At 40.4% G+C, this 25,854-nt stretch overlaps 3 protein-coding genes across 9 annotated transcripts; 1 reads left to right on the forward strand and 2 right to left on the reverse strand.

Annotated features, from left to right (window-relative positions):
• Positions 1-24: 24 nt before the first annotated feature.
• Positions 25-3,164, reverse strand: LOC122783780 (syndecan-2-like). Its single transcript, XM_044048613.1, has 4 exons — positions 3,008-3,164; positions 1,870-1,954; positions 1,617-1,754; positions 25-1,537 (listed from the first exon to the last, which is right to left on the reverse strand). Exons 1-4 carry the CDS (start codon positions 3,071-3,073, stop codon positions 1,404-1,406), a joined length of 423 nt encoding a protein of 140 aa, XP_043904548.1. The 5' UTR covers positions 3,074-3,164; the 3' UTR covers positions 25-1,403.
• Positions 3,165-4,444: 1,280 nt separating this feature from the next.
• On the reverse strand, positions 4,445-21,183 carry pum2 (pumilio RNA-binding family member 2). 7 transcript variants are annotated; one of them, XM_044048941.1, is made up of 23 exons: positions 20,989-21,183; positions 18,405-18,768; positions 17,094-17,162; positions 16,619-16,724; positions 16,307-16,494; positions 16,060-16,232; positions 15,388-15,748; positions 15,201-15,294; positions 14,983-15,090; positions 14,722-14,867; positions 13,753-13,873; positions 12,946-13,086; positions 12,518-12,826; positions 12,215-12,442; positions 11,791-12,058; positions 11,517-11,646; positions 11,286-11,414; positions 11,035-11,172; positions 9,995-10,120; positions 9,643-9,714; positions 8,604-8,725; positions 7,701-7,893; positions 4,445-6,984 (listed from the first exon to the last, which is right to left on the reverse strand). In XM_044048941.1, exons 2-23 carry the CDS (start codon positions 18,753-18,755, stop codon positions 6,853-6,855), a joined length of 3,705 nt encoding a protein of 1,234 aa, XP_043904876.1. In that variant the 5' UTR covers positions 18,756-18,768; positions 20,989-21,183; the 3' UTR covers positions 4,445-6,852. The 7 variants fall into 7 exon arrangements, with proteins under 7 accessions (XP_043904876.1, XP_043904872.1, XP_043904875.1 ...); XM_044048937.1 differs by having other exon boundaries at positions 11,280-11,414; positions 20,989-21,182; XM_044048940.1 differs by having other exon boundaries at positions 11,280-11,414; positions 12,518-12,823; positions 20,989-21,181.
• Positions 21,184-22,199: 1,016 nt separating this feature from the next.
• LOC122783955 (rho-related GTP-binding protein RhoB-like) lies at positions 22,200-25,137 on the forward strand. Its single transcript, XM_044048945.1, has one exon. It carries the CDS (start codon positions 22,396-22,398, stop codon positions 22,984-22,986), a length of 591 nt encoding a protein of 196 aa, XP_043904880.1. The 5' UTR covers positions 22,200-22,395; the 3' UTR covers positions 22,987-25,137.
• The last annotated feature ends 717 nt before the right edge of the window (positions 25,138-25,854 follow it).

A 25,854-nucleotide genomic window follows, 5' to 3' on the forward strand; every position in this document is an offset into this window, starting at 1 on the left:
ACATTTCACACACTGCACATTAGGTATTATTGTTCAAATATCCTGTATTTGGATCCATATCCAGATCACCATCAAATTGCTTTGCTATGCTTTACATCCCCGGAAAATGCACCTGCAAAAACACAACTTTCTTGCTAGACGAAATGCATAGTACTGTGCAATAACCTGGAAATAAGGCTGTAAATTATACAGATTTTCTGTATATTTCGTTGTCTACAGTCATTTGTATTTATTTTTTCTTACACTTACTTCCTTCATTTTGCCGCAATGACAGCATTTATCCATTATGAGATTGATAAAGTCGGTACAACACTCATGGATGATTTAAGTATTTAACTACCCAAAAAGAATTTCCCTAAGGGGACACTAAGTGTATCTTATTGCGAGTCATACAATTTGTCATAGAAGATATGTAAGAGATGCAAAATGATTACAAAGAGACACAAAAGAACAACAAATAAATGCAAAATAGCACAATCCCAATAAGGTCTCAGCTTTGAGAGTTTATACTGTGTGTTTCTATTAATAATGATACAATATTAGCACATAAAACATAAAATGACATTTAGGATCAAAGTAATTGTAAAGCTAATTTATTTTCATTATTACAATCATACAATACAAAAATAGTAATATTTTATGGTACATACAGTACACAGGAAACACAACACGTGTTAAATTGCAGCAGCTGATCATCAATCATTGTAATTGATATTCATTGATATTGATATTCATTCAACAACCTCATTAATTCTTGATAATAACTTTATGACTCCCTCCTTACCACTGAGGGTTAAATATTGAGGGCACACCCAGTATTGTAGCCCAGAATGACTCGTCCTTCTTTATTCCTGCTTTGAAAGTCAGAGGATGAGAAATTTAGCACAGTTTGGCGATTTAACTTTACTTAAGCCATGACAGAGTGAGTCAGTGTGGACCCTGACACTGAAGCAGCTACATGGAATATTAAATAGAATTCATTATTATTTACACCTGTGCCATTTCCTACAGAGGAGGAATCGTTCATTTTTCTCTCCTTGTGATTACGGGTTTTAAAAATGCTACATAAGTGCGAGCTGACTTGTACATAATACAATATTCAAAAATATAGATACACATGCACCAGACTACTGCTTTAATAAAACATCATATCCCTTTACAAACAAAGTAAACAGTCTTGACGGTAGCTATACTGCTACGGCCCTGGGTAAAAATTGAGTAGTTTAAAAGTGCAATATAAAGATCAAGACTTCATTACAAATTCTTCATATTTTATCCTATCAAAAAATAAATTATCAATTAAAAACAATGATATATCTGAACCCACTCTCTCTCAAATATCTGAAGATAGGAAAATATAAAACATTGGTGAGACAGTTGTTTTCTTTCAAAAGTTTGGACAATTATACAATGTCTTCCCTGTGAGTCTGCTGGCCTTGAATGTATCCTCCCTCTTCTTTCTTGTGCCAAGTGTAGATTAATAATCCAGCCAGTATTGCAGCCAGAGCCACTCCTGCTACTCCTCCTGCAGCAATACCTTCGAAAATAGATTACGGAGTTAGAGAAGGTTATAGACAGTATTTAAGTATAAATGCAGTGCAATTTTATGCAAATACCTGCAACGATTTGTTTGTTCTCCCAGAGACTTTTGCTGTTTGACACAGTAACATATTCTGAGTCCTTCAAAGACCACGATAAACCATCAAGGGCGTGGTCTCTTCTGTTGGAATAATCCATGGAGTCTGTTGATTCATCTGGTGAGAATGCAGATTTGGAAATGATGATGATGCTGAAATAATTGTATAGAGTGATATCTGGATCATGATTCATTTTCTGTAAATCAGCTATTTCACAGTGATTCAGGCGTACCTGGCTCTAGCCACTCCCCCGAACCAGAACCCGAAACGCCCGGGTCAAACCCTGATCCCTCCAGGTCTTCAGGAAAGGCAGAGGACTGATTTATAAGAGAAAATAAATGTTAATATTCAACATTCATTCAACATTTGCAAAGAAAATGTGCTCCTGCTCTGCTTTATTGTGAGACATGTGAAAACAGATCACAAAGCTCGCAGACAAAGGGACTTTCCTTGTGGTCAATAAAGATATGAATCATATCCTGAATACAAAGTTTAATTGAAGTGGTACAGCCCTACACACACACCATAGCTGAAAAAACCCACACTGTTATCAGCAATAAAACACAGTAATAAGAAGAATACAGCTCAAATTAAATGACCGCAACCCCCCAAAACACACACACATACACAACGGGCAGAACAATACATGGGGAGACTCTTCTCTCATGTGAGGTTTTCCTGTAACACTTTCAGTGTGTGAACAAAGCATGAGACAAAGGGTGAAAAGGGATTGTATGCGGTATAAGATAACATCTCTCTTTACCTGTAAACTATCCATGTTGCTATGCATGTTTACATAAAGCATCTGGTTTCCCTTCCTCTGCAAATGTACAGTTTGATATTACACTCAACATAATAAACAGAGCGTATAATGTACAACTACAGCTTAATCAAGTGCAATAAAATGTGAAACTTTACTACATCACTGACATTAAAGCAATAAAAGAGTCAGTGCAGTGTTGTTGCATTTTAAATTTGAATGTAATTGCTTACACCTATAGTATATCACCGCTTTGACGGTGAAAGAATTTAATAGTTGCCTGTCTTTACTAGATACAAATTAATATCTTCAATTATATAACAATTATATTATAGTTATATTATAGGAATATTATTGTTTGCCTCAAAACTCCTTGCATGGAAAAACACCACTGTTGCAGCCACTATTATGTTTATAATGAGTGTTCAAAAGCCATTCATGAAATGAAACACCCAATAATAATTAGTTAATAAGTTATTAAAACATGTTGACTTTTCTTGATCGAAACCACCTTAATACAAACACACGACACCAGGAAGTGGGAAAGGTGACGTCGACAGACGTCTGGTAAACACGTCTGTGTCACTAAAACGGCTTTAATTTGACTTACCGTCGCCCTCACTGGATAGAATAGGACCAAACATACGAGCAGAGACGCAGTCAACGATATCCTCATGTTTCAGCTGAGTTGTACAAACAGTTCGTTTGCGTCCTCCGCACTGAAACCTCAGCAGGTGTTTTCTTCTTCATCCAGCCTCGAGACTGTGCGTCACTGCGGCAAGCCCCGCCCACCACCGACGCCAGGTGGATCGTGCATTCATTAGTGTAAGACTGTAGCTAAATTAGCTTCCTGGCTCTGCTAGTCTATATGTGCCCTTGAGCCAGACATTTAACCCCATGTTGCAGCGTGTGAATGGAATGAATGAAAGATGTGTGAATGGCAAAACTGTAGTGTAAAACAGCTCATGAAGACTAGAAAAGCTCTATATAAATACAGGCCATTACCAACTCTTCTTCTGATTTTATTTGTTAGTAACGAGTAACAAAGATAGTTAGAAGAAATGTCGTGTAGTAAAAGTAGAAATACAAATTACAAAGTGAAGCACAGGTATGTGAATAACAAAGTATTTGTATGTTGTTACATTACAACACTCGTGTAATAAGGCAGGGGTGTCCACACTTTTTCACATTCAAGGTCACATGCAAATACACTGTTACTGTATATGGAAATGTAACCAAATCTAAGCCACACAGGAGTGAACAAATGGAAAAGCCAACAACAAAAAACAAGCCTGCCTTTATTTCACATGTGGAGTCAGATAACATATTAACATAAAGTTACATTTACGTACATGTGTATAATATATACAGGTAGTCATATATATATATTACATATATTTTTTTTATATAATATAGCTACAACTATGACAAGATAAGAAAAAGTAGTCGATTTTCTTTCCCCATGTTTCTTTGCGTTATGATGACAACATGAAATGCAGCAGGTCAGTCATGTGTTTGTCGTTTATAATATAATAACGGGGTTCAAATTTCTCTGGTCGTTATTTTGGGAGCTACTTCTGGTCGACTACAGCAATCAGCTGAAATTACAGCATTCAATTACACATAGCTGATGTCCATTTTACTCGTTTTTTTCCTCTGTGAAGAAGTAAGTTTCTAAAAGGAAAGGACTAAAGAACAGAAAAAGAACAAGTGCTTCATATTTTATATTCATTCATTCTTTCTTAACCTTTAAGTGTATTTAAAAAGCTAAAACAACTTAAATTTACATTTCAATGTTCTTTAATGATAAAACAAAACCATATTAATAACATTTTACTTCAGCCCATTATTTATCTATATAAGTTTGGGATCTTAAGGTATTTCTTCAGTAACACTTGGTTCATACACCTGTATAAACTAAAGGTCGACGATACCAACAAGCCTTGAAACAACTAAAACCTGTTTGGGTTGTTGTTTCTAGGCTAACCTTTCAAATGAGTGAGACGTGAAAACAAATATGAGACAAATGACAACAGGACGAGTCAAATGTTAGAAGAACAGTTTAATCATACATAGTCACAATTCTGCTTCCAAAAATGAGTTTGTTTTCTTCATCTAACATCTGGAAATGTACATAAGGCCACCTGAAAATGTACATGACTTTGACAGTGTGACAAAACTCATATGTTCATATTTATATAATTGACAATATTTTACACTGCTTTTGCTTACAAGGTAGTAGCTGTTCCAAAATACAGCACTGTTCTGTACAAAAATAATTCTTGTCGTATCCTGTGAAGTTTCCATGGTAGCAGAGAGGACTAAATGCAGCCTCATTTTAGTACAGAGTGTGTTTTCTTTTCTTTTTAAACTGTCACACATTAGAAAGACTATCAACAGTGGATGTTACAGCTCCAGTACAAATAGGCCGACCTTCCCCATAACAGATTAAAAACAAAAACCATGCCAGATTGTGAAGCCATAAAGTTTTTTTTTTTAAAAATTACACTTGATCAAATAAAACTGTATACATTATATTCAGGGGGGAAGGAGTGATGAATATACACACATCAAAATGCAAATTCTTTGCCTTTTTTTTCCCCAAAAAGTGTAAAAGACATCCCATTTACAGCATAAACGTTTACAAATGTACAACTGTACAGACGAAATAAAAGCATCACTACAAATTTAGAGCAAGGCCTGTCAAAAAACACCACAACTAGACATTTCTTTTTCAGTTAAACTAATAATCTTACACTTATTAACTGCACATATACTACATGTATTCTACAATTATTCATATAAAGCAAAGAAGCCATCACTACGAGCATTACAGGTGAATCGTATAGCTGTCGATGGCCCCACCAGCCTCCACCAATGCACTTGCATACCCAACCAAATGAAAATTATTAAAACAAAAAAGAAGATTATTTAAAAAGATTTTTCCGACATCCCTTTCTTCCACTTTCCCACTAGTCCTAACTCCTTACCTCTCAGATGTACAAATCTAGCTTCTCTCACTTCACTACATTATTTTTTCTGACTACTCCAACCTTCAGGCGGTGGGGGTTCCATCAATGATGCAAGGCCCCTACCCAAAAGCAACAATTTACTCGTACATAAAGATGCTATACATTGTTAAACTACTACTACACAAGAGATGATTATTCAGTACATAAAGATACCGTGTTCTAGGGCAGTGTTCATCTCAAAACTACAAGACAGATAAGCGGTTACACAAAACATGATAAAGAAAAAATTAAATCATTGCAAGGATTAAAACCTGTCACAGCATGCCAGCGCATAACCCCACTATTCCCACCCCACTATTCCCACAAAAAAAAAATCTCCCCCACTACGGTCACCATGTAAAGATTATACCAGGTTTCTCACCCGCTGTACAACCAAACCTCATGCTCTGTTTCTATAAGTTAATGGTAGCTTTTATCTTGCATAAATCCAGAGGAATCACCTGGTTGGGGGTTGGTGGAGATGGGTAAGACAGCCAGAATGGGGCTCAGCGGATGCAGCAGCTCAGGTTTTGTCAGGCTGTGATGTTAAAGTACCGAAATGTCAGGCGGACTACGAGTTGCTGTGGGTAAACACGAGCCGCCGCTTGGCCGGAAAAGGAGGCAAGAAAAAGCAACCAGCACTGAAAAAACACTTCCCTAGACTAAACCACCAGTCCCCCAAAGCCAAACTTGCAAAAACTGGTCTTCAAGACCTGAGCAACTGTGGCATGTGACACATAGTACTCATACTGTGGACATAGGAGTTCATGTCCATCCAGACTATGTAGTGCTATTGAAAACTAATCCATCAGCTGCTTTGGCAAGGGAAAACACGTTTACTGTGCATGGGATAATATACAAATATTAAATAGCCTAGACTTAATTAGGAAAAAATTGACATAAGTCTAGTTACAAAAACAAATGAAATTGTTGAATTTTTTTTTAAGGATCTCTCTCAGTTTTGCCTTATAAAGTCACTTGCTGGTGTTAATTGTAAGAATTGTAAATTTCAGCAAATGTGTAATAAATTTTTTTCTACAGAGAATTTACAAGGTAAAAAAATTAAATGTACATGAAAATATGAAAATCATTCAAATATATCAATTACATCATTAACATTAACAATGGGCTTGTGCTTTACCCAGGAAAAAAAAAAGAAAAAGAAAAGAAAAATTATATATAACGGCCTGCTGACTTTGTAAACCCTAGTGGCCACACCAGGGACCTGCACCAGGGGTGGCAGAGTGGCAGGGGTCAGTTGTCACAGCGTTCTTAGGTGAAGACTTGTCTTTTATTTTATGTTTTTTTGGTAATTCCCCCCAAAAACAGGATGTCAGAGGGTGTGTCAAAGGCCTTATGGCTAAGGAGCATCTCTCACAGAACAGGAGGTTTGGGGCTCCTACTCCTCCTCCACTTCTTCAGGGGACGCAGGTGATGGACCGGACTACATGAGGCCATTTGTGGGGCCGCCAATGGGACCCAGTTCAGATCCGCTCTTCATGTAGTACTTTTCGAGCTTGGCCAAAATGTGCTTTCCGTAGGTGTACTTGCGCAAAGTAGCAATATGAGGCCGGATCTAAAAATAATTCGGGGAAGAAAGAGGGAAAGAAAATATGCAAATAAATGTTTCCATTTACGTCAACCTGATCCTTATGTAACAGCTCAACATAGTTTATGGTCACTTGTCACTTGTGAGGGAAAAACGCCATTCCATATTATTATTATTATGAATTACAAACATTTGTTCAATATTGCATCAGTTACAAGAAAGATTTCCAGCCAGCAACCTGCATATTTTTGCAAGGAGAGGAGAGAAGAGGAGTTGAATCCTTTAACAAATTGAGCTCTAGGTGACCAGATTGAACTGCTTCTATAATTGCATCTTCCATTTTTGATGTTGCATGGACTTGATATGAGATTTTAAATCGCATAATTCAGAAAACAGAGTAATTTTGTTTTTCAAGTGAATGCCATACACTTCCATAAATATGGAACAAAAAATTAAATAAGTGAAAATATACTAAATGGCCACCAGAGGGTGGCTCCAGCTGCAGTTTGAATGGAAGTCTATGGGAAATTGAGCCAACATCCCATGAAATTTACTAGAGTAAATTTTTTCCTTTGGTGTTAACTAGTTTCAGCTCTTTTTCCAATTGAACATGATGTCAATTTCATAAATTATGTTCCCATTTAGAGGAAACTAGATGACAAAGCACTGCAGACATGAACAAACAGCTGGTATATAGTCTAATACCCTCTCTCTCTTTTTATGTGAAGGTTTAGACGACTCACCTTGTGCATGATGATTTTGCGCTGAGCAGGTTCTGCCATGTCAATCATTCTTTGGACGACATAGTTGGCATACTGGTCCTTCATCATGGTGTACAGGGCACTGTGGGGCCCGTCTTTCTGGCAGCACACTTCATCGATCAAGAGAGCTCTCTCGGCACGGGAAGAGTGGATCACACACTTCTCAACAACATTACTGAGGGGAAAAAAAACACAGATTAATGAATTGGTACGTGCACGATAACAGTTCCTAAACTGAGCAGAAGTGCTGACCTAATGTTTGTGGTTTCAAGGCTCAATTAAAGCTGTAGGGTGACTCGAGGCAAAAGATAAAGTAGTTTCGACAAATCACAGATGAGCAATCAAACTAATGTAATGCAGATAAAGCAGAGCAATGTTTTCAAAACAAAAACGTTGCACTGCTTGTTCGAGTGAGTTCAAACCGAGTTACTGAAGAAACCTGAACCACAATGGGCTTGGGAACGTCACAGTTTGTCATGCAAATCTGATTTGTAACACAAGAAATCGGTGTCTGATTTCCTTTAAAATGGTCTCTGCAGTGTGCACTGCGGTCAACCTACAATGATAACGATCACGTAGCAACTGGCTGACTAGTCTGCAAATGTGGTTCACAGCTTTCAAAGGCTAGGACAAGTTTTGTTAATATTAGGAGAGATATTCACCTCACTAGCCTACTGGTAATTTAGTAACACTTCAAAAAAAACAAAACAAACATTAAGCCTTACGAATATATTAGGCAACACCATATAACAACCTGGAAAACAAACCCCTAGTGACAATGCATGCATTGCGTAAGACACACTGTGATACAGTGAAAAGGTTGACCTTAAACAGACTTCAAGTAAAACCACTTATCTATCCCAGCTCAAAAAAAAAACACCTTACCTTGCAAATTTGTGTTGGCTCAGGACGAGAACCTTTCCGCGAACCTCTGCCACTATCTTGCTCTTATCTTCAGGTCTGCCGTGCTCCAAAACATGCTGAATGACGTAGTTACCATACTGATCCTGCGGGGGCAGTGGAGGCGTGAGCTCACAGTAAGAAGCCAGTTTATTACTTGATCACAAAAGAAATTAGTGTGACGCTCTTGGCTCGGATTGGTACTCATGCACTACTTTGCACCACTGATCGTGATTGGTGTGAGATAAAAAAACCAAAAACATGCAGTTTTATAATGATGGGTAGACGACTGAGTGACACCCCCCATACGTATTCTTACGATACCCTTACGTCATCACTGCGGAAGGTCAGACAAAACAGATGCTGATTTGGAGTGTTGCCGACCAAACAACACAACCATTTGCATCTTTGCCCCTTCAGAAATGGGTGATAGACCGTTTTGGGTTTAATTTTTAGTGCGACAAAGATGGGAGACAAAAACTCACCTGACCAGGCAACAAATAACACCACTCTTAAAGTCAACTTGTTAAAAGTAGTACATTTGTTGGGTAGGTTATGTAATCTCCAAGTTTAAATTAAGAAGCATTCGCCTTCAAATCCATTCCCGTCAATCCATTTTCACAAGAACTTGGCATCACTTTATTCTTAAACTTAACTTAAATATTACATATTTATATATGCACTCCAGTTGTCGAAGAGTTTTAGTTCCAATTTCAAGCAATTTTAGTGAAATCAAGAAGGTGCAAACGGAAAAAGGATTGATCAGGGAATGCTGTAGGCAACAGAGAGGGATCATCACCCAAAAGGGGAAGCATGTGCCTTGTGAATCCTCTATGGCATAGAGGAAGAGAGAGGAAAGGGCATGAAAAAAAAATATAGCTGAATGGGTTAGGAGAAGGCCTGTGATAGTAGGGAGTTGGAGGACTATCTAAATGTTAAATCAAATCGTTTCCAAAAGAGAAGATAAAGAGGAAAAGAGGAAGGGAGCAGAGGGACATCCGCGAGAGAGGCAAATTGCTCTGACCTTGAACAGTGCATCGCGGGACACTGTATAATATGTTTTGGGTGTCATCTCCAATGATACGCCTTGATATTTCTAGATGGAATAAGTCAGGGGGGCAGGGTGGATGTTTGAATAATCACATGTCAGATGTAAATGGCAGCTACAGTACAAATACATTCACCCTTACACTTAAAAACTTAGCAGAGCACTACAGGAACACAGGAAAACAATGACAGGCTAAAGAAAAACCACATTAAATGTTCAAACATGAAGGTGACATGCAAAATACACAACACAATCACACATGAAAACAATGACCAGTCACCGCTAACAAACATGAACATGGACAAAAGTTGGAGACAGATGTGCTCACCTGGCCCAGCTGTTCAGAGTGCTGATGCAGCTCTTCCAGGATGGGTAGAGTCTGCTCCTGGGTGCAGTGCTCCAAAATCCTTTGGATCACTCTGCAGCCATAAGGATGTGTGGAGAGCACAAACACCTGGACAAGTGTGGGAGGGGGGAGCATAAGCAGATCAATTTTAATGTAGTTTCACCAATACAGCCGCATAAATCCTCGTCCTGGCTCCTCTACGGAGTAAAGAACACTTAGAAGAGTAGCAAAAATGACTTTGCCCTTCAGCTAAAATAACCAGTATGTGGATATGTTGCCTGTTTAATGAAGGCAACAAGAGGTCTGGGTCATTAAAGGACTTTTTTTGTAGCCTTTTCAGGTTCAAGTTCCCGTTCTGAACCTTGGTACTCTCAGCGAACCAAACGTTCCCAACAGTGAGTAAGAAACAAAGTTCCACTGCCCTACATTATCAACAGTGGGAACTAGATGCACAGTGTAAGCAGAATACGGTAATGGCAACATGGAGGATCACACTGAATGAGTTTTGCTTCCGTTAATTCAGAAATCTGTAAAGAGATGTTCTTGGTTTCTTTTGCCATTTTTTTTCCCCCGTATACTATACAGTATTCCTCTCATCTACAGCTTACACACGATGACACAACAGTGAATAAAAAAAGAAATACAAAACAGAACTTGGGGTTTTCCCTTGAGAACCAACTTTTCTAAAAATGCTGGCCAGTTCAAAGTTTGGTTTGGGGACAAGAAGGACGCAGGAGCTACAAGAGACACTAAAGAAAAAGTCGAATGCCTTTGTTAGGCCGATATTTACAGACAAACAAGAAGTTTTGTTTGCAGGAAAACTTTGTGAGCCACTTTTTCCCATGCAGCACAATCAAAGTGTTGATTTCAAATCAGAAAAGAACACATGCTTCAAGACAGAAGTGGTGCGGCTGGTTTAAAACAAGTCGAAGCTTGAATAGTATTCATGTTTTCACCGTCAACACAAAAGGGTAGACAAAGACAATGATAGAGGGCTAACCAACTACTCATTATAAACTCACCTGGCCCTGGAAGGCATCAATTATAAACTGGAGGGCCTGAGGCTGGACACACTCGATACACTTCTGCACCACATGGTTCCCATTCTGGTCCTTCACACACTTCAACACATGGCCATCAAGCTCACGGACAATATCGCTCTAAAATGAAGAAATACAGAAACAGATATAAAAAAAATTATAGAAAATTAACGGTAAAAAAATTTTTTAACAAAGACTTTGATCAAAATAAATAAAATCTCACTTACAATTACCTGCTGGTCTGAGGAAATGGACTCCAAGGCTTTCTGAATGACCCTACAACCATACATCTGCAAAGCCAGGGGAAGGACATGTCCACGAATACGCGTTGCCAAAGCCAGTTTCTGGTCTGCACTTCCAAACTGCATTAAACAAAACAAAAGCACACATTGCAAATGCTCCGGAAAACAGACACATAATGTGTAGTTTACTTGATGCCAACACAAAATTTTAACAGAACAAACCTCAAAAAACTTCTGGATGACATAGTTCCCAAATACATCGGTCATCAGTTGGTATGCTGCCTGTAAGATCTCTCCAAACACCATCTGCCTCTCAGCGGGAGTGGCTCTCTCTAGCTTCTGTTGGATAAATCTAGAAATTCACAAAGTAAAATCAATATTCAAACATGTAAAAATAAATGCCGATTATTATATTATGCCGATTCTGGCATAATAAAGCAACGTCTTTCTTCAGTTAAGAGAGTTAAAATGCCTAAATCATGCAGACGTTAGTCACCTGGATCCGTGTTGGTCTTGAGAGAACTCCACCATGTGTCCTGGAAGGTCGCGGAGCTGCAGGTTTGGGAAGCGGTTGTTCCTGAAGTCTTCCAGTAGACGGCTGCGTCCGGACGGCATCACGTCAGAACGACTGTAGCGGGGCCGAGACGGAGGGAACAGCTGGCTGCTGGAATTGAACAGGCTGGATGTACCACCGGTGCTCCGGTACTTTGCTTCAGCTCCAGGAGCAGCCGAAATGTAACGCCCACTGCCGTTCGTCAGGCCACCTGGGATTACGAGACATGACCAAATTAAGAGTTATAAACATAGTAGTAAAAAAGGTTTTTGCTGTTAAGTGACCTTAAAATGACTGGAGATTCTTTTTTACTATACTCTCAGATCAAACAAAGGTAAAATGCAGTTACTATAAATAACAGGTGTACCTAGGTGAAGGCTAGATGAGGATCCATGAGAGGAGGGCAGAGAAGGTGGCGGAGTAAGCGGGGAGTGACCCGGTGTGAGGCCAATGGGGCTGGGGGAAGAGGAGTAACCCAGGCTGTTGTAAAATGGCTGACCAATGGGGGTTAAATTGCTGCCACCACGTTTGTACAGGTCAGAGCTTGCCAACAAGGAGTCCCTGCGAGATACACTGCTACTGGTAGAGCTGGATACTGTAAAAAAAAAGTGCCATTTTAAGAAAACATATAGATTATAAACAGAGTGCAGCTGGTGGCTGATTCACTGACCAGAGGAGCCGAAAGCTCCAAGAGCAGAGCCAAGACCCACGCCAAGAGAGCCACCGGTGCTGCTGAAGCCCAGGGAGGAGCTATGCGGAGGTGGTGCGGCAGAGGTGTGTGAGAAGAGGGAGCTGCTCTGAGAAGTGTTGGGGACTGATCCAGAGCCATAGAACGAGCTGGAGGGCAGGCCGCTGCTGGGCGGGGGAGCCTGCTGCTGCTGCTGTGGCTGGGGTTGAGGTTGGGGCATGGAGCGGTACAGTCCGTTGGCCGGAGGACCAGACATGTTGTTGCCAGAACCAGACGCAGAGACCGCAGCTGCTGGTGGTCAGGGAGAGACGAGTGTGAAAGGAAATAAGGTCAGAAGGGTGCAGACTGTTACAAATACTTCAATATTTATACTGAAAACAACCTCTTATGACAGATGGACTAGTGCTTACCAGCCTGTGCAGCAGCAGGGTTGATGAGGAGAGGGGTCTGAACCAGACGCATTGGCCCGCCTAGACCAGTTCGGGCACCAGGGCCCATCACCAAAGCTCCAGTCTGGTCATAGTAGGCTGCAGGAGCCAAAACCTGATAACCTGAGAAGTTTATGGGCAGAGAAAAGATAAGCAATTGTTAATTACTGCATATAAAGCACTCAAAGAAGAAATATTTAGTGTGTCAATTTTAAACAAATCTGTCAATTCAGAGCTGTCTCTCCTTAGAATGTGGTCCTAGATCATATAGTATATCCAATGTCATGTTTTGTTTAGCCTATATGCAAGTGTTGTCATTGTCAGCAAGTACTGAGCATTGTTGTTGTCAACCTGCACCACAAAATCAAACAATAGAGGACAGTGTCATCCTCAAGAGCTAAATCTCACCCACAAATTCAATGCAATAGCTTCCGTTTAGCAACTTCCCCTATGAAGCCAGAGCTTACCCAACTCAACATATCTCCAGCTTCATTACAGAGTGGTTTCACAAATAAGACATTTCCTATTGGTGTTGCATGAAAAAGGTACATTCAAATGCAAGGGAACAGTTATAATAACGATAATCTGATCTGTAATGAACCACATTTTAATCCTATTTGAACAATGTGGCTGGTAATCTGATCATAGCCTTTTACTCAAATGAGATTGTGATCTTAACTCAAGGGAACACCATCTTCAATGTGAAGGACTTTACCGCGTACAGAACACCGAGTAGTCAAATAAATGTGGTAAGTTGGTCCACAGCACTGGAATGAGGCTTCTACTAACCAGACATTCCTGCGTATGCCAACGCAGGGTTTGCAGCAGCTGCAGCAGCGAGAGATTCCTGTTGACTCTGCTGGCCTTGCCCTGGCGTGAGAGGTCGCTGGTTGTTTCCTGTGCGCATCACCTGAAGGAAAAGCAATTATGATGTCATCAAACCCACCGGCTGCTTAAGTACTGCATCAATAGATTAAGTCTATACTGTAATTACAGCCTGTGACAACTTGGCTGCAGACAATGAGCATTTCTACTTTACATTAAATATTCATCACCCTGAGGAAAAAGTCAACAGTGCATTCATGTCTATGCAAGCTGCCTTGCTTGTTTTCTTCAATGAGACACATTCATGCTTGCAGATAAAAAAATGCCCAACTCGCACTCAACACTGGCAAAAAAAACAACATAGTAATAAAGGCACTAAATGAACAACTACTGACGGCAGTATATGGTTGTCTTCACGGTAATGTTAATGCTTCTCACAGGGGGTTCTAGCCACAACAACTTGCAGGGCTTGCCAAGAAAATTCTCTTTCCTCTCAACAGTAAACCTGGTGGTATTTGTTATGTCTGGATTTTCATTACAGGCCATTACTTTTGAGTGCCCTTTAGTAATAAACCACTCAGCTACAGTTTTTGAGACAAAGTAACATTAGCTCTATGGCGGCAACAAATCCTTCTCAAACCTTTTCTCTTTTAAGTCAAGAAAGAAAAGGTATTTTCTCATTGAGACACTCTGCAGCTACTTTTATTTTTTTGACAGTTGCCACGATACTCGTCAGTGACACTAAAACTGGTCTGTACATCTTCACCATGACCTGACCAGCCAACCCCCAAAATACATTAGTCTAATCAGTTTTGTGCCAATGCTTTTAAATATGGAGAAAAATATATCGCCAATCTTTTTACATTTGTCATTTCTTTCCTCGTACAGAAACATTTAAACTAAAATCAGATCAAATAAATCAACAATTCCTACCTGTTGTTGCCCTGGTCCTGGTCCCTGATTGGATGCTTGCTGATTTGCAGAGTGATTGGCAGTGGATGCAGCCTGTTGCTGGAAAAGATTAGCAGGGTACACGCCCCATGGTACACTGTAGTACTGTGGGGGAACTACGGTGGGCCCTGCAGAAAAGAGAGACATTTTTCAACAACTGGTGAAGAGAGCACTCGTTAATAATTCAAACATTTGTATTAAACTGAAAAGACCACTTGATCTGAAATTGTACAGTGTCATCACCTGCAAGCGTAGCTGCGGCTGCCAGCCCAGCAGCAGTGTAGGGATCAGTTCCGGGAGGAGCAGCATTAATGATGTATGGGTTTGGCACAAAAGCAGGGGCAAGGCCAGCTGGGTAATGTGAAGAACAGCCATGTAATACATATATATATGTGGATTAAACAACATATAATCATATATAAAAGTATTGTGCGCTGTAATAAACGGCGAGTCTCACTTACCGAGATGCTGCTGCTGAGCTGCAGCCAAGGCATACTGTTGTTGCTGAGCTGCAGTGAGCTGTTGAACAGTCAGTTGATTAGATCTCTGGAACAACTGGAAAGAAAAGCACACAAAAGGAGGATCACAGTCTGTTGGGCAAACTTTCAGTTAGATCTCTTAATGGTTGCGTCTTTTGTTTCAACACACCTGCTGCTGAGAGTTGTAGTCAAATAATCCTACTGGTGTCCCTGAGGAGTCCACCTGAATCTGGTTCCCAGCGTAGTCAAATTGGAGGGACTCCACACCAGCTTGCTGTTCAATACCCCCCATGTTCTGTGCCTCCTGGTTCTGGAAATCCTCAGGTTGGGGCTTGTTTTGGGCAGGATTCTGTTGTTGGAGGACGTGGGGGGTGGGGATGTGGGTGGGGGTGGGGTGGGGGTGGTGCTGGTGCTGATGCTGATGCTGGTGCTGGTGTTGGTGTTGTCCCATCATCTCCATGCCTGTCTGACTCGGGCCCATCCTCTCCACAGCCTCTGTGGGGGACGCTTGGCGGCTACCAGGGGTCGGGCTGGAAATGCGGTGGAGTTAAGCATCAATGTTTTTGCAACTTTACCTCAGACAGGAGTGAAAACATCACTGAGCATATGCATATTGTATACAATGCATATGCATTGTATACAATCACACAAATATAACACATAATAATAATATAAAGCATTTGTTGACTTGTTACACTTCAAGTTTGAGTCGTAAAACCGCATTTCTTATATAATGCAACAAAATAATCCATATTAAGTGTCTTTATTCAAAAACAGTATAGCTGTCCAACAACATCAAGAAATCCAGAGCCATTATGTAACCATGACAAGGTAAACCTACTTGAAATCTTTGCAGTCTCTGTCCATGCCATTCAGAAGCCCTCTTCCACTGGCTTTAGCTGGATCATTGTCCTCGCCCACCTTCATCTCGGGGCTCTTATCCTCTTCAAAGGGTGATATCTTCTCTTGGACATCACTCTTCTCTCTGCCATCTTGGTCCGCGTCTCCTCCACCCTGCATTCACAGAGATTACATGAGACTATTTGCCATTCAAGTTACAATAAGCTTTTTTGAAAATCATGACTTACAAAGCCTCCGTTCCTGTAGCGACCATCCATCTTGTCACCAGGGGAGGAGCTCAAGACGTACTCCACCATGCTCACGCCCAGGCCTCCACCTTCTGAGCGAGGTGAAAGCACAGAATTGGAATCCCCATTCCCATGGAAACTCTGGCCTGGTCGACGCTGCACCATGATTGGCTGAGACACTGAATGATCTGAATGAAAAGCCATTATCAAAGTTTCTTATATAAAAGAAGACCGCTTGAAGACCATGATCAATGGTGAGATATTTAAACACGATTTACATATTATAAGTAACAGAGGAATGAGTTTACTTACGAGACGTTCCCCAGGCATTGTCCCTCCACTCCTCTCCAAGAAGCATCCCTTTCCTTCCATCTTTGGCCAGTTCATCAGAATCCCAAAGCTTTTTCGCAGGCAAAAGCTAAGAATACACACATTTTTTCCCAATATAAGTCATTATTTTTAAGAAAAACATTAAGAATTGTAAACCAAGCACTAAATACTAAAGTTTAAATATCACTTCAAAATCTTTCTGTTCCCTTTTTAAATTGTGCATTTAAGTCTTGCTCTAATCATGTTAAACGTGTACCGAAGGGAACAAAAGGTGTCCATGAGAAACAATGCACTACTTTCATCTAAAGTCGAATACACAAACCTGTCAAACTATCACGTGAGATGGTTCGAGTCTCCTTTGTCAATGTCTTAAAGCTACATTTCAACCCTGTACAGGGCCCTTTTCATTTTCACTTTATGGAGAAAAAGACACATGATCAGGCCAAATCCTACTCACCTCTCCCATTCCCCTCGACTCCAAAGCAAGTGCTTGAAAGTCATAGTTCATTTCATCCACAGCGCGACCCTGAAATAGGGAGAATGTTTTTAGAACAATTTCACAGACAAATTTAATTTTCACACAATCCAAATAAAGTCTCTTCATTGTAATTTTACTAAAAGCACAAAATACAAAAGAGTTTCGCATTTGTTTATGACTGCAATTTCTTTAATCTGTCCATCTGACACTATAATGGCATTTGGCTGCATACTTGAAAAAAAAAAAGTGCGATTCTTTTCCTCAAAAGATTCTAAATCGAATCAAACTCTAAGCCACAGTATGTCATACCTTCACAAAATTTTCAGGTTATACCCAGGACACCTGGGCAAGTTATGCTAAGCTACCAAATCTTGCAAATATTTTACTCTGATTTCATGACAGAACATTTCTTGCACACAACAGCAGAGTAGACCCACAAAATGAACCGTGACCCATGGAATCAAGAATCGAATTGAGAGATTCTGAAAGATTCACACCTCTAGTGCTTACCAACACTTTTCTTTTTTATTTTAGACGTTTGTGAAAAGGCAGCCACCATGGCAACTAGTCAGTTGAATGAAAATGTTTGCCTTTTATCTCGACTGTTGCATTCAAGATACTAGGAGATGCCATGGACTTTTTGAATCTCATAGACAAAACAAACACTTGGCCACTGTACAAGACCTACTATAAAAACTTCAACACACTAGAACTGCTAAATAAGGCTACAAACAAATTGTAAAAGGCCAAAGTTCCACTGCAACTCACTCTATTCAAAAATACATTTGTTGACATGAAAGATCAAACGTTCCCCCAGAATAAGAGCCACCGCTGAACACAGCACCACAGTACTAAACCGTTTATTAAATTGTTGCCAAAATGTCTAATCCACATGTTATTTAATAAACCAATATGGTTTATGAACTATTTGGCATGTATCCAAGAGAGTGTACCAATACCAAATTCCAGGCACAGTACTGCACCAGTTCAAATGTGAACAGTGCTCAACCCTACATAATATGACCACAAAACAACTTTTCTCATCTCTCTCAGCTTTTCCAACATAACTGTTCGTCAATCTGTTTCATTTTTGTTCTTCCTCTCAACCATCCACATGATAAACCACCAAAAGCCTAATTTGAATGTGTTCTAACTTAAATAAAACCCTAGAGGAAAAAACAAATGTCACCTGGTGTAAAATAAATCATCATACCACTTTGGATCTTAACATTATGTGTCCAAACACATGACAGTCAGATAATACACCACAGGGCAGATACAATTTCTTACCTGATCAACATGATTAGCATCTCCAGTTGGCCAGCGATGCTTCCCGGGGACGCAACCACCAAGTTGCTCTCCAGGCTGCCTCTGAAAGAAGTATCCAACTGTGGCATCATCCTGAGATCTTCCACTCAGCAGAGGCTGAGGTGTACCTGGGGTAGGGTTAGGACCCCTGTCCATCCCCTGTAAATGTGGGCCTCCAGGAACCTGTCCAGCTCCCGCAACTGAAGCAAGGGGCCCTCCACCATGAACTCTTACACCTCCAGTCTCAGGAGCACCATTTGCATGCAGCATCCCACCTCTCGTCTCCTGCCAGGCCACGTCATTCATACCTAGGATGCTGCATGGAATGCTCATTCCACGGGAAAGCCTAAACAAACCACAAAACTTTATAAATAAATCATGTGACATAATTTCCCTGTGAATATGCACACATGTGGAAGGACATGGTCGTTTTATGGTGACCTGCAAAATGTACCGGCTTAGTAATCTACCAGTGTGACTGTGACACAAATAACTTGGATGAATGAGGTAAGTCAGTGTGAGCACCTACTGTAACTGCACCAAGGTGGGTTTTTAGGGTTGACACTGTAAGTTGCAACATGTGGCCTTCACTCACAGTTGTGTGAGCCTTTAGATTAACCACATTTATAAGTAGAGGTATGAAAAACGATGCACACTTTAAACTTAATAGAGAACTGTTAAAATATTCTTAAACACAATTGAGTCCTTTACAGGGCATTCATTGAAATATCTCGAGTGTTACTGGAGGGCATAGCAAGACTTTTTTAACGTGTTGTTGCATTTTTTTATTTTCATGTAGAAAATCGAGGTTCATGAAAAAAATCCAAAAAGAGTATATATATATATAATAGAACAACTATAATAACGTGAAAGGAACATGGTTTAAGGACGTTTCAGAACAGTGTTTCCCAATCTTGGTCCTTGGGGACCCCTGTCCTGCATGTTTAAGATAAGCTGATTATTGATTTCATCAACATCATTAGTTTTTGAGATATTATCATAGATGCAGGAGGAGACCGAGCTGCATGACTGTACTTTTTGCCTTCTGTAACCGCGCTGACATTTTACTCCTCTAATACAAATGTCATGATGACGCTTCATGTGACGTAGCTGGATCTCTGCTGATTGGCAGGGTGAAATCCAGGTTTTCTACGATATAGCGGTAAAGAGGTTTTGGATGTCTGTGGATGTTACCAAATATAGTATTTTGCCTGGTAAAGGGTAAAATTCTTTGATTATTCTGTGAGTTAAGACAGTTGACATTTCCTATAGCTACATTAGCAAATATATTTAAAAAGACACAAAGACAAATTTAAGGAAGTCTGTAATATAATAATATACAAAGCATGAATCCTGCACAACCAGGTATGTTATCCAACACCTCACCCAGCACATGTTCAAAAATCAGAACTACACAATAACACCTCATAACAATTTAAAAATGTAACAATCCATGTTGATTTTACTATAGTAAATGAACACACAAATACACGAATATTACACAATCATTTCTATACACCATGCATTTATATACATGACAAAGCCCATCCTCAACCATATACTTGAGAGAATGTAAAAAATGGGTAATATTTGGACATTCGTGCAATTTCCAGCTAAGATTAATGCGGGTGTTTGTTGATTGGCAAAGGGCAGCTATATATCGAGTGGCTGTCAGTTATGCTGTTCTCTTGCAAACGCAAGAAAGCGAGCTGGTTATCATTGTCGTTAGCCTGGTGTTAGCTGGTGATCGTGAATGTAGCGAAACACGACCACAAATGTATCATATTAACGGGGACGGGCGCTTAAAGCAAACTGCTGGCGTCGCTTTAGCTACAGTGAGGCCTTCAATTGATTTAATTTTAAGCAACATGCTACAATTATACATGCAACGATCCGTACTGATCGCAAACCGACATGAAAGCATTTCAAGGCTAGCAAGCTGGCAGAGCTAACCTAGCCAGCAACGCCGCTGCTAATAGGCGAAGCTAACTTTGCGGGTTTGGCATGATGTTTGCGCAGTGTTTGTTTTAATTTAATTAATAAAACGTCGTGCGTTGGAAGACTAATATAACGCATAGCAATACATATATTCTCACACGGGGGGGATCAAACGTGTTATTTAGCGAATGCTACGTGAGTGGACTTAGCATTAGCAACACCCTCAGCTAACCAGCTATGGCTAACTGCAGCAGGCCTGCTGATTATAATTGCTGGACATCAATAAAAAAAACCTTGTACATTACACGCAACGGCCAATGCGTTCCGGGAACACAAAGCTGCTCTCATTGTTTCAAATATCACATCGGCTGTTTGTAACAAGCAAAAAAACACTGCTAACGCGAGGTGGGGCTAGCATGCACTAGCCGCCGAGTTGGTGTTGGTATAAGCTAAAACATTAACCAAACACAGCGGCTAAACAACATGGCCCCCCTTCAAGTTCCAAACAGAGGGGCCTTAACCGCTAAACAAAAGGGGAAATACTCACAGCACCGCGGTCGCCTTAAAAAGCAGCCCCCGTTCTACAGATTTTCCTACAGTCGTGGACGAATACGGACGAGATACTCACGCGTCGTCGTGTCGATAGAGGGTCTAGGCTTGTTGCACGCCGTCAACCCGAGTCTATATTGTTTTGTTTCCGTGGAGAGAGCGGTGATTTTAGCAAGGCTTCAGACTCAAAAGCTAGGAGTTTGCCTACGCCAGTGCCCCCTCCCTGTAAATAACGTGAACTGCGTAGACATGCGTATAACAATGTCAGGGTAATCTCGCCTTTAGTGCAAAGCACTGGAAGGCAGACAGCACTATCTTTGCGTCGGTGTGTGTTTATTTCATCAGTGTACTTAAAACCGCCCAGTCAGTGTCACAATTTAGCCACAGAACCTTTTTTTTTTCTTTTTTAAATTTATTTTCTTTTATTTGTTCCAACTGCTGAATAATCAAATTATTTGAACGGTCACTTTTTACAGTTGATGTTTGGTTTTTACATTTGATGTCTTTATTTGTAGTCATTTTAATGAATGGTTTATATTATATATGATTAATGTGCAAAATGAAATGTTAAAAATGTTCTCATTTTCCAAATTAGTACTGCATCACACCTTTCCCCCAAAGCTTTTATATTCAATTAGTATCTTTTGGTATGTTCTTTTAATGGATATTTATTAAATTAATGTGCAAAATGAAATGTTTGTTAGTACTTTTAAGCCTACCACTACAACTACCTTTCACATTTTCCTAAGTAGAACAATTTTCCACAAAGGTTTTATGTTTGAGTATCTAGTATGTGGTATCTAGTATGTTCTTTTAATGGATATTTATTAGATCTGATGATTATTTTCTTAGATGATTCATAAATACATTTTGATAACACCTCCATTTGAAAACGTCCTCATACATGTTGTTGTGTCCACAACATATTCAATTTAATTTCTTAAATATTTAAAATGACATGTGTGCTCAGCTATATAAAACAAAGAAAAGTCCAGATTCATCAATATAGCAAACTATTTTGTGAGCAAGTTAGAAATAGATAAACAATAGAATATGATCCCAGTCCTACTATTTATCATACCCGAAAAAAAAAGTCCCGTCATGCGTAACCATGGCGTCGGATTTGGATGAATTGAGCTGATCCTGGGTCTGTTGGGTCCTCGTGGTCCATGACCCTCCTCTCCAAGTAGAAACCCAATGAGATCCAATCACGTCCTCCACGGCACACTGTGATCTCACCTCCCTATTTCCGATTGGATTGCTATATTTAGGAGAACCACCCTGTGCTTTATAAAGAGCAGCGGTTTCTGGTCAAGGCTGCTTGAGCGACAACGTTGTCTTACGGGACAGGCTTGTCCAGTTTGAAACGGGGTATAAATAAGTAGTGGGAGCGGATACTAGGCGCACACTACGCGCACACGACACACGTCTGTGTTTCTGGAGGCGACACATGTAGCGAGAGCGGTCGTGGAAAATAATAGTAAGGATGGCAGACATTCGCAAAAAACTTGTGGTGGTGGGGGACGGCGCGTGTGGCAAGACGTGTCTGCTGATTGTCTTCAGCAAAGACGAGTTCCCCGAGGTGTATGTCCCCACTGTCTTTGAGACATATGTGGCGGACATAGAGGCGGACAACAAGCAAGTGCAGCTGGCTCTGTGGGACACAGCCGGGCAGGAAGACTACGACCGCCTGCGCCCTCTCTCCTACCCGGACACGGATGTCATTCTCATGTGCTTCTCCGTGGACAGCCCGGATTCTTTGGAAAACATCCCCGAAAAGTGGGTGCCCGAGGTCAAACACTTTTGTCCCAATGTGCCGATTATACTAGTGGCCAACAAGAAGGATCTGCGCAACGATGAGGGCGTAAAGAACGATCTGTCCCGGCTGAAGCTGGAGCCTGTGAAACCGGAGGACGGCCGCGCCATGGCCATGCGCATTGGCGCATATGACTATTTGGAATGTTCAGCCAAAACCAAGGAGGGGATCTGGGAAGTGTTCGAGAGCGCAACGCGGGCGGCCCTGCAGAAGCGGAACACGCCGCCCGGCGGTTGTCTCAAGTGCTGTGTTTTGATGTGAGTCCACGGTTGCGTGGAGGAGAAAACACGAGGCGCGGACACGGTCAGACGCGGCCGGACATCGTCGAGGGCAGTGACCGTGGGGCTGGGTACTTCCCCTTGGCTCAACCTAAACGAGTGACTGTTGCTGTGAACACGCCGGGCTGTGAGATTTGCACTGGTTTCAGTCTGTTCTGTGTGGGGGTCACATGATCCAGTCTGACTGTTTGGGGGGCGGGGGGTGAAAGGACAAACCACAGGCGTTTCAGTCTGGACGCTGTTAACTATAGATTGTTAAAGGTCCACTGTGTATTTGAATTTACTACCATTATGTGTTTGGTTTTCAGAACAATACTTTTGTATGTACTTTTCACAAGGGTTGAGCTGGACTTTGTTTTGTTTTTAAAACAGACACTTGTTGAACAGTGAAACATTTCACACAGTTGAGATATGAGATATGAGATATGAGATGTTATACCTCACAGTGTTGACATTATATTAATATATATATAATGGAACTGTTTGAAGAAAGGTATTGTTATTGATACGAGTGTCCAGCCTTGAGAAGGGCCTTGCTTTACAGAGGCAGCCATCTTTCGCCGCCACGTTTCTACAGCAGTTTTAATTGGACAAACCATCCAAAGTGTGTATTTTGTGTTGTGAAGCGGACCCTTGTTACACAAATGCAGATAAACAGCATCATTTGTGGCACATGAAGGCCACCATAGTTGCCTGCTGAGTGTGTGGGGGGGTGTCACAAATGACACTACACACTGGACCTTTAATTTCTCACCCTATTCTGTGTTAAAAAATAATAATAATAACAATGCAACTTTGCATAGAGGCCACAGCCTTACTGCAGAGGTCACACATTTTGTATTAAGCAAAGCGGATACAATTGCACTCATTATTTATGTCGACCTTGTGTTGTAAAATCGTGTGATATAACTACAGTATTTTAGAGAGTTTTAAGCCTTCAAATCGGTATGAAGTTCTGTATTTCTCCTCTGCTCAGGCTTGATGCCATTTGTACATTACAGCTCAGGTTTGGTAGGTTTAAATATGTTTTTTTTTTCTAGGGCTGCAACTAACTTAACTTAGTCTGTCAGTTTATTTCTTGTTTGATCAGTAATTTGTCTTCTTTTGTCTACAAAGCAAACGTAGAGGAACAAAAAAAACCAAGCCGAATTATACAGCATATCGACATTAAAGAGGCTGAAGTTACATAACTTATTTCAAACAAACACTTCGGGCTGCAACAGTTAATCGATTCATCACTTTGAGTGTTTTTTTTTGGCGTTTCTTTAATTCTTAATTCTTCTTTAATAATTAAAGCTTCTTGAATGTGAACATTTTTTTGTTTTTCCCTTGCTCCATATGACAAAGAAATCAGTAAAACTGAATCATAATCGTGAGTTGCAGCCCTACAAACACTACAATTTATCAATTGACTATCAAAATAGTTGATTGATTTTGTTACAGCCTTATTTTTGCCTCCACAGTGTTGTTCAGTTTGAGAGGACACAAGTGAGAAAAGTTTGTAGTTGTTTTTTTTGATTATGTAAGGAAAAAGTACACAAAGACAATGTCAGAGAACAATGTCATGGTCAAAATGTTTTCATATTTCATCACATTCACAAATCCCTGGCTGTCTCCAAGACACTAAAAGACTTTGTCCGTTTGTCCATCCATCTAATGCTGTGTGAGGGATGTTTCCATGAGACGACTGAGCATGTGCGATCTCTTGATTTCTTGAAAGGTGTAATTAAAAGGAAAAGCGGGGCTCCATCTGAGCCACTCGAACACACTCATGGGGGGGTTAAGCCACGAGGTGGCAACTTATAAAGAGAAATGAAATTCAAATGTGTCATATGTGAAGTTATAACTGCCATGTTATAGTGCTGACACAAACAGAAGGGTATCCCTTTGATGGAAACACTTAATGTAAAGGAGTTCAGCTTTCAGAGGCCGTAAAAAGTTTGTTTACATTAATAAACTGAATTATGACTGTTTGACACACGCAAACGCCGTGTTAACCTAATGTCTGTGAATGTATCTGTTCAGAAACCTTGTCGGAGCCTCGAAGGTAACGGAATAAGTCAATGTATGTCCGCTTAATATTCCATTCTTGCGAAATAAATTCAGGTCACATTTGATCTGTGTCTTCACAGCACTGTTGTGTAACTGTTCTCTTACTTTTATGGTGGGAGGGCCTGTTCAGATGACGGCTATGGACATCAATTACAGACTGTTGCTACACAGAAACATCCAGGGCAGGGCATTGCCGGTTGTGCAGTGTGAGGTAACTGAAGGAAAACCAGCTAAAGTTAACTTAAAATGTGTCATTTTCATATAAATCAGAGTTTAAAAAGAGTATCCTTTACACATCCAACTAGAGTTATGGTGGTGTAAAAGTCACATTCCTCCCTGCCTTCTGTTGCTGGGTTTTTTGCTGACTTACAGAGCAGGAATGCATTCTGCTGGATTGGTTAATTTTCCCACACTGGACCCCTCGCGAGCCTTTGATTTCCACTTTCATTCACCAGACAGTTCAGTGGTCATATTTGTGATTAAAAAATAATCACAGGAAAGAAAATAGGCTCAAATCTTACCTGAAATGTTTGTAGGAGATTAACAAATCTGCATTAAAGGTATGTTTTCTATGTTTGAATGATCTATGAAGTGGAAAGAACAACACAGCGTGTGTTAAATAAGAGCGTTACTCTTCAGGGAAGCTCCAGCAATGTGTGTCACCATCTATATTTTGCCTATATGTTCATTCAGCTCATCTTCTACCACCAAAAAAACGTAAAACAACATCTGCTGCTGCAGCTAGGTATTTACTGGTATTTTGTGACTGTCATTACCCCGTGAATTAGATTTGTCTTCT

Source organism: Solea senegalensis, linkage group LG17 (assembly GCF_019176455.1).
Source record: "Solea senegalensis isolate Sse05_10M linkage group LG17, IFAPA_SoseM_1, whole genome shotgun sequence".
Classification (NCBI taxonomy): domain Eukaryota; kingdom Metazoa; phylum Chordata; class Actinopteri; order Pleuronectiformes; family Soleidae; genus Solea; species Solea senegalensis.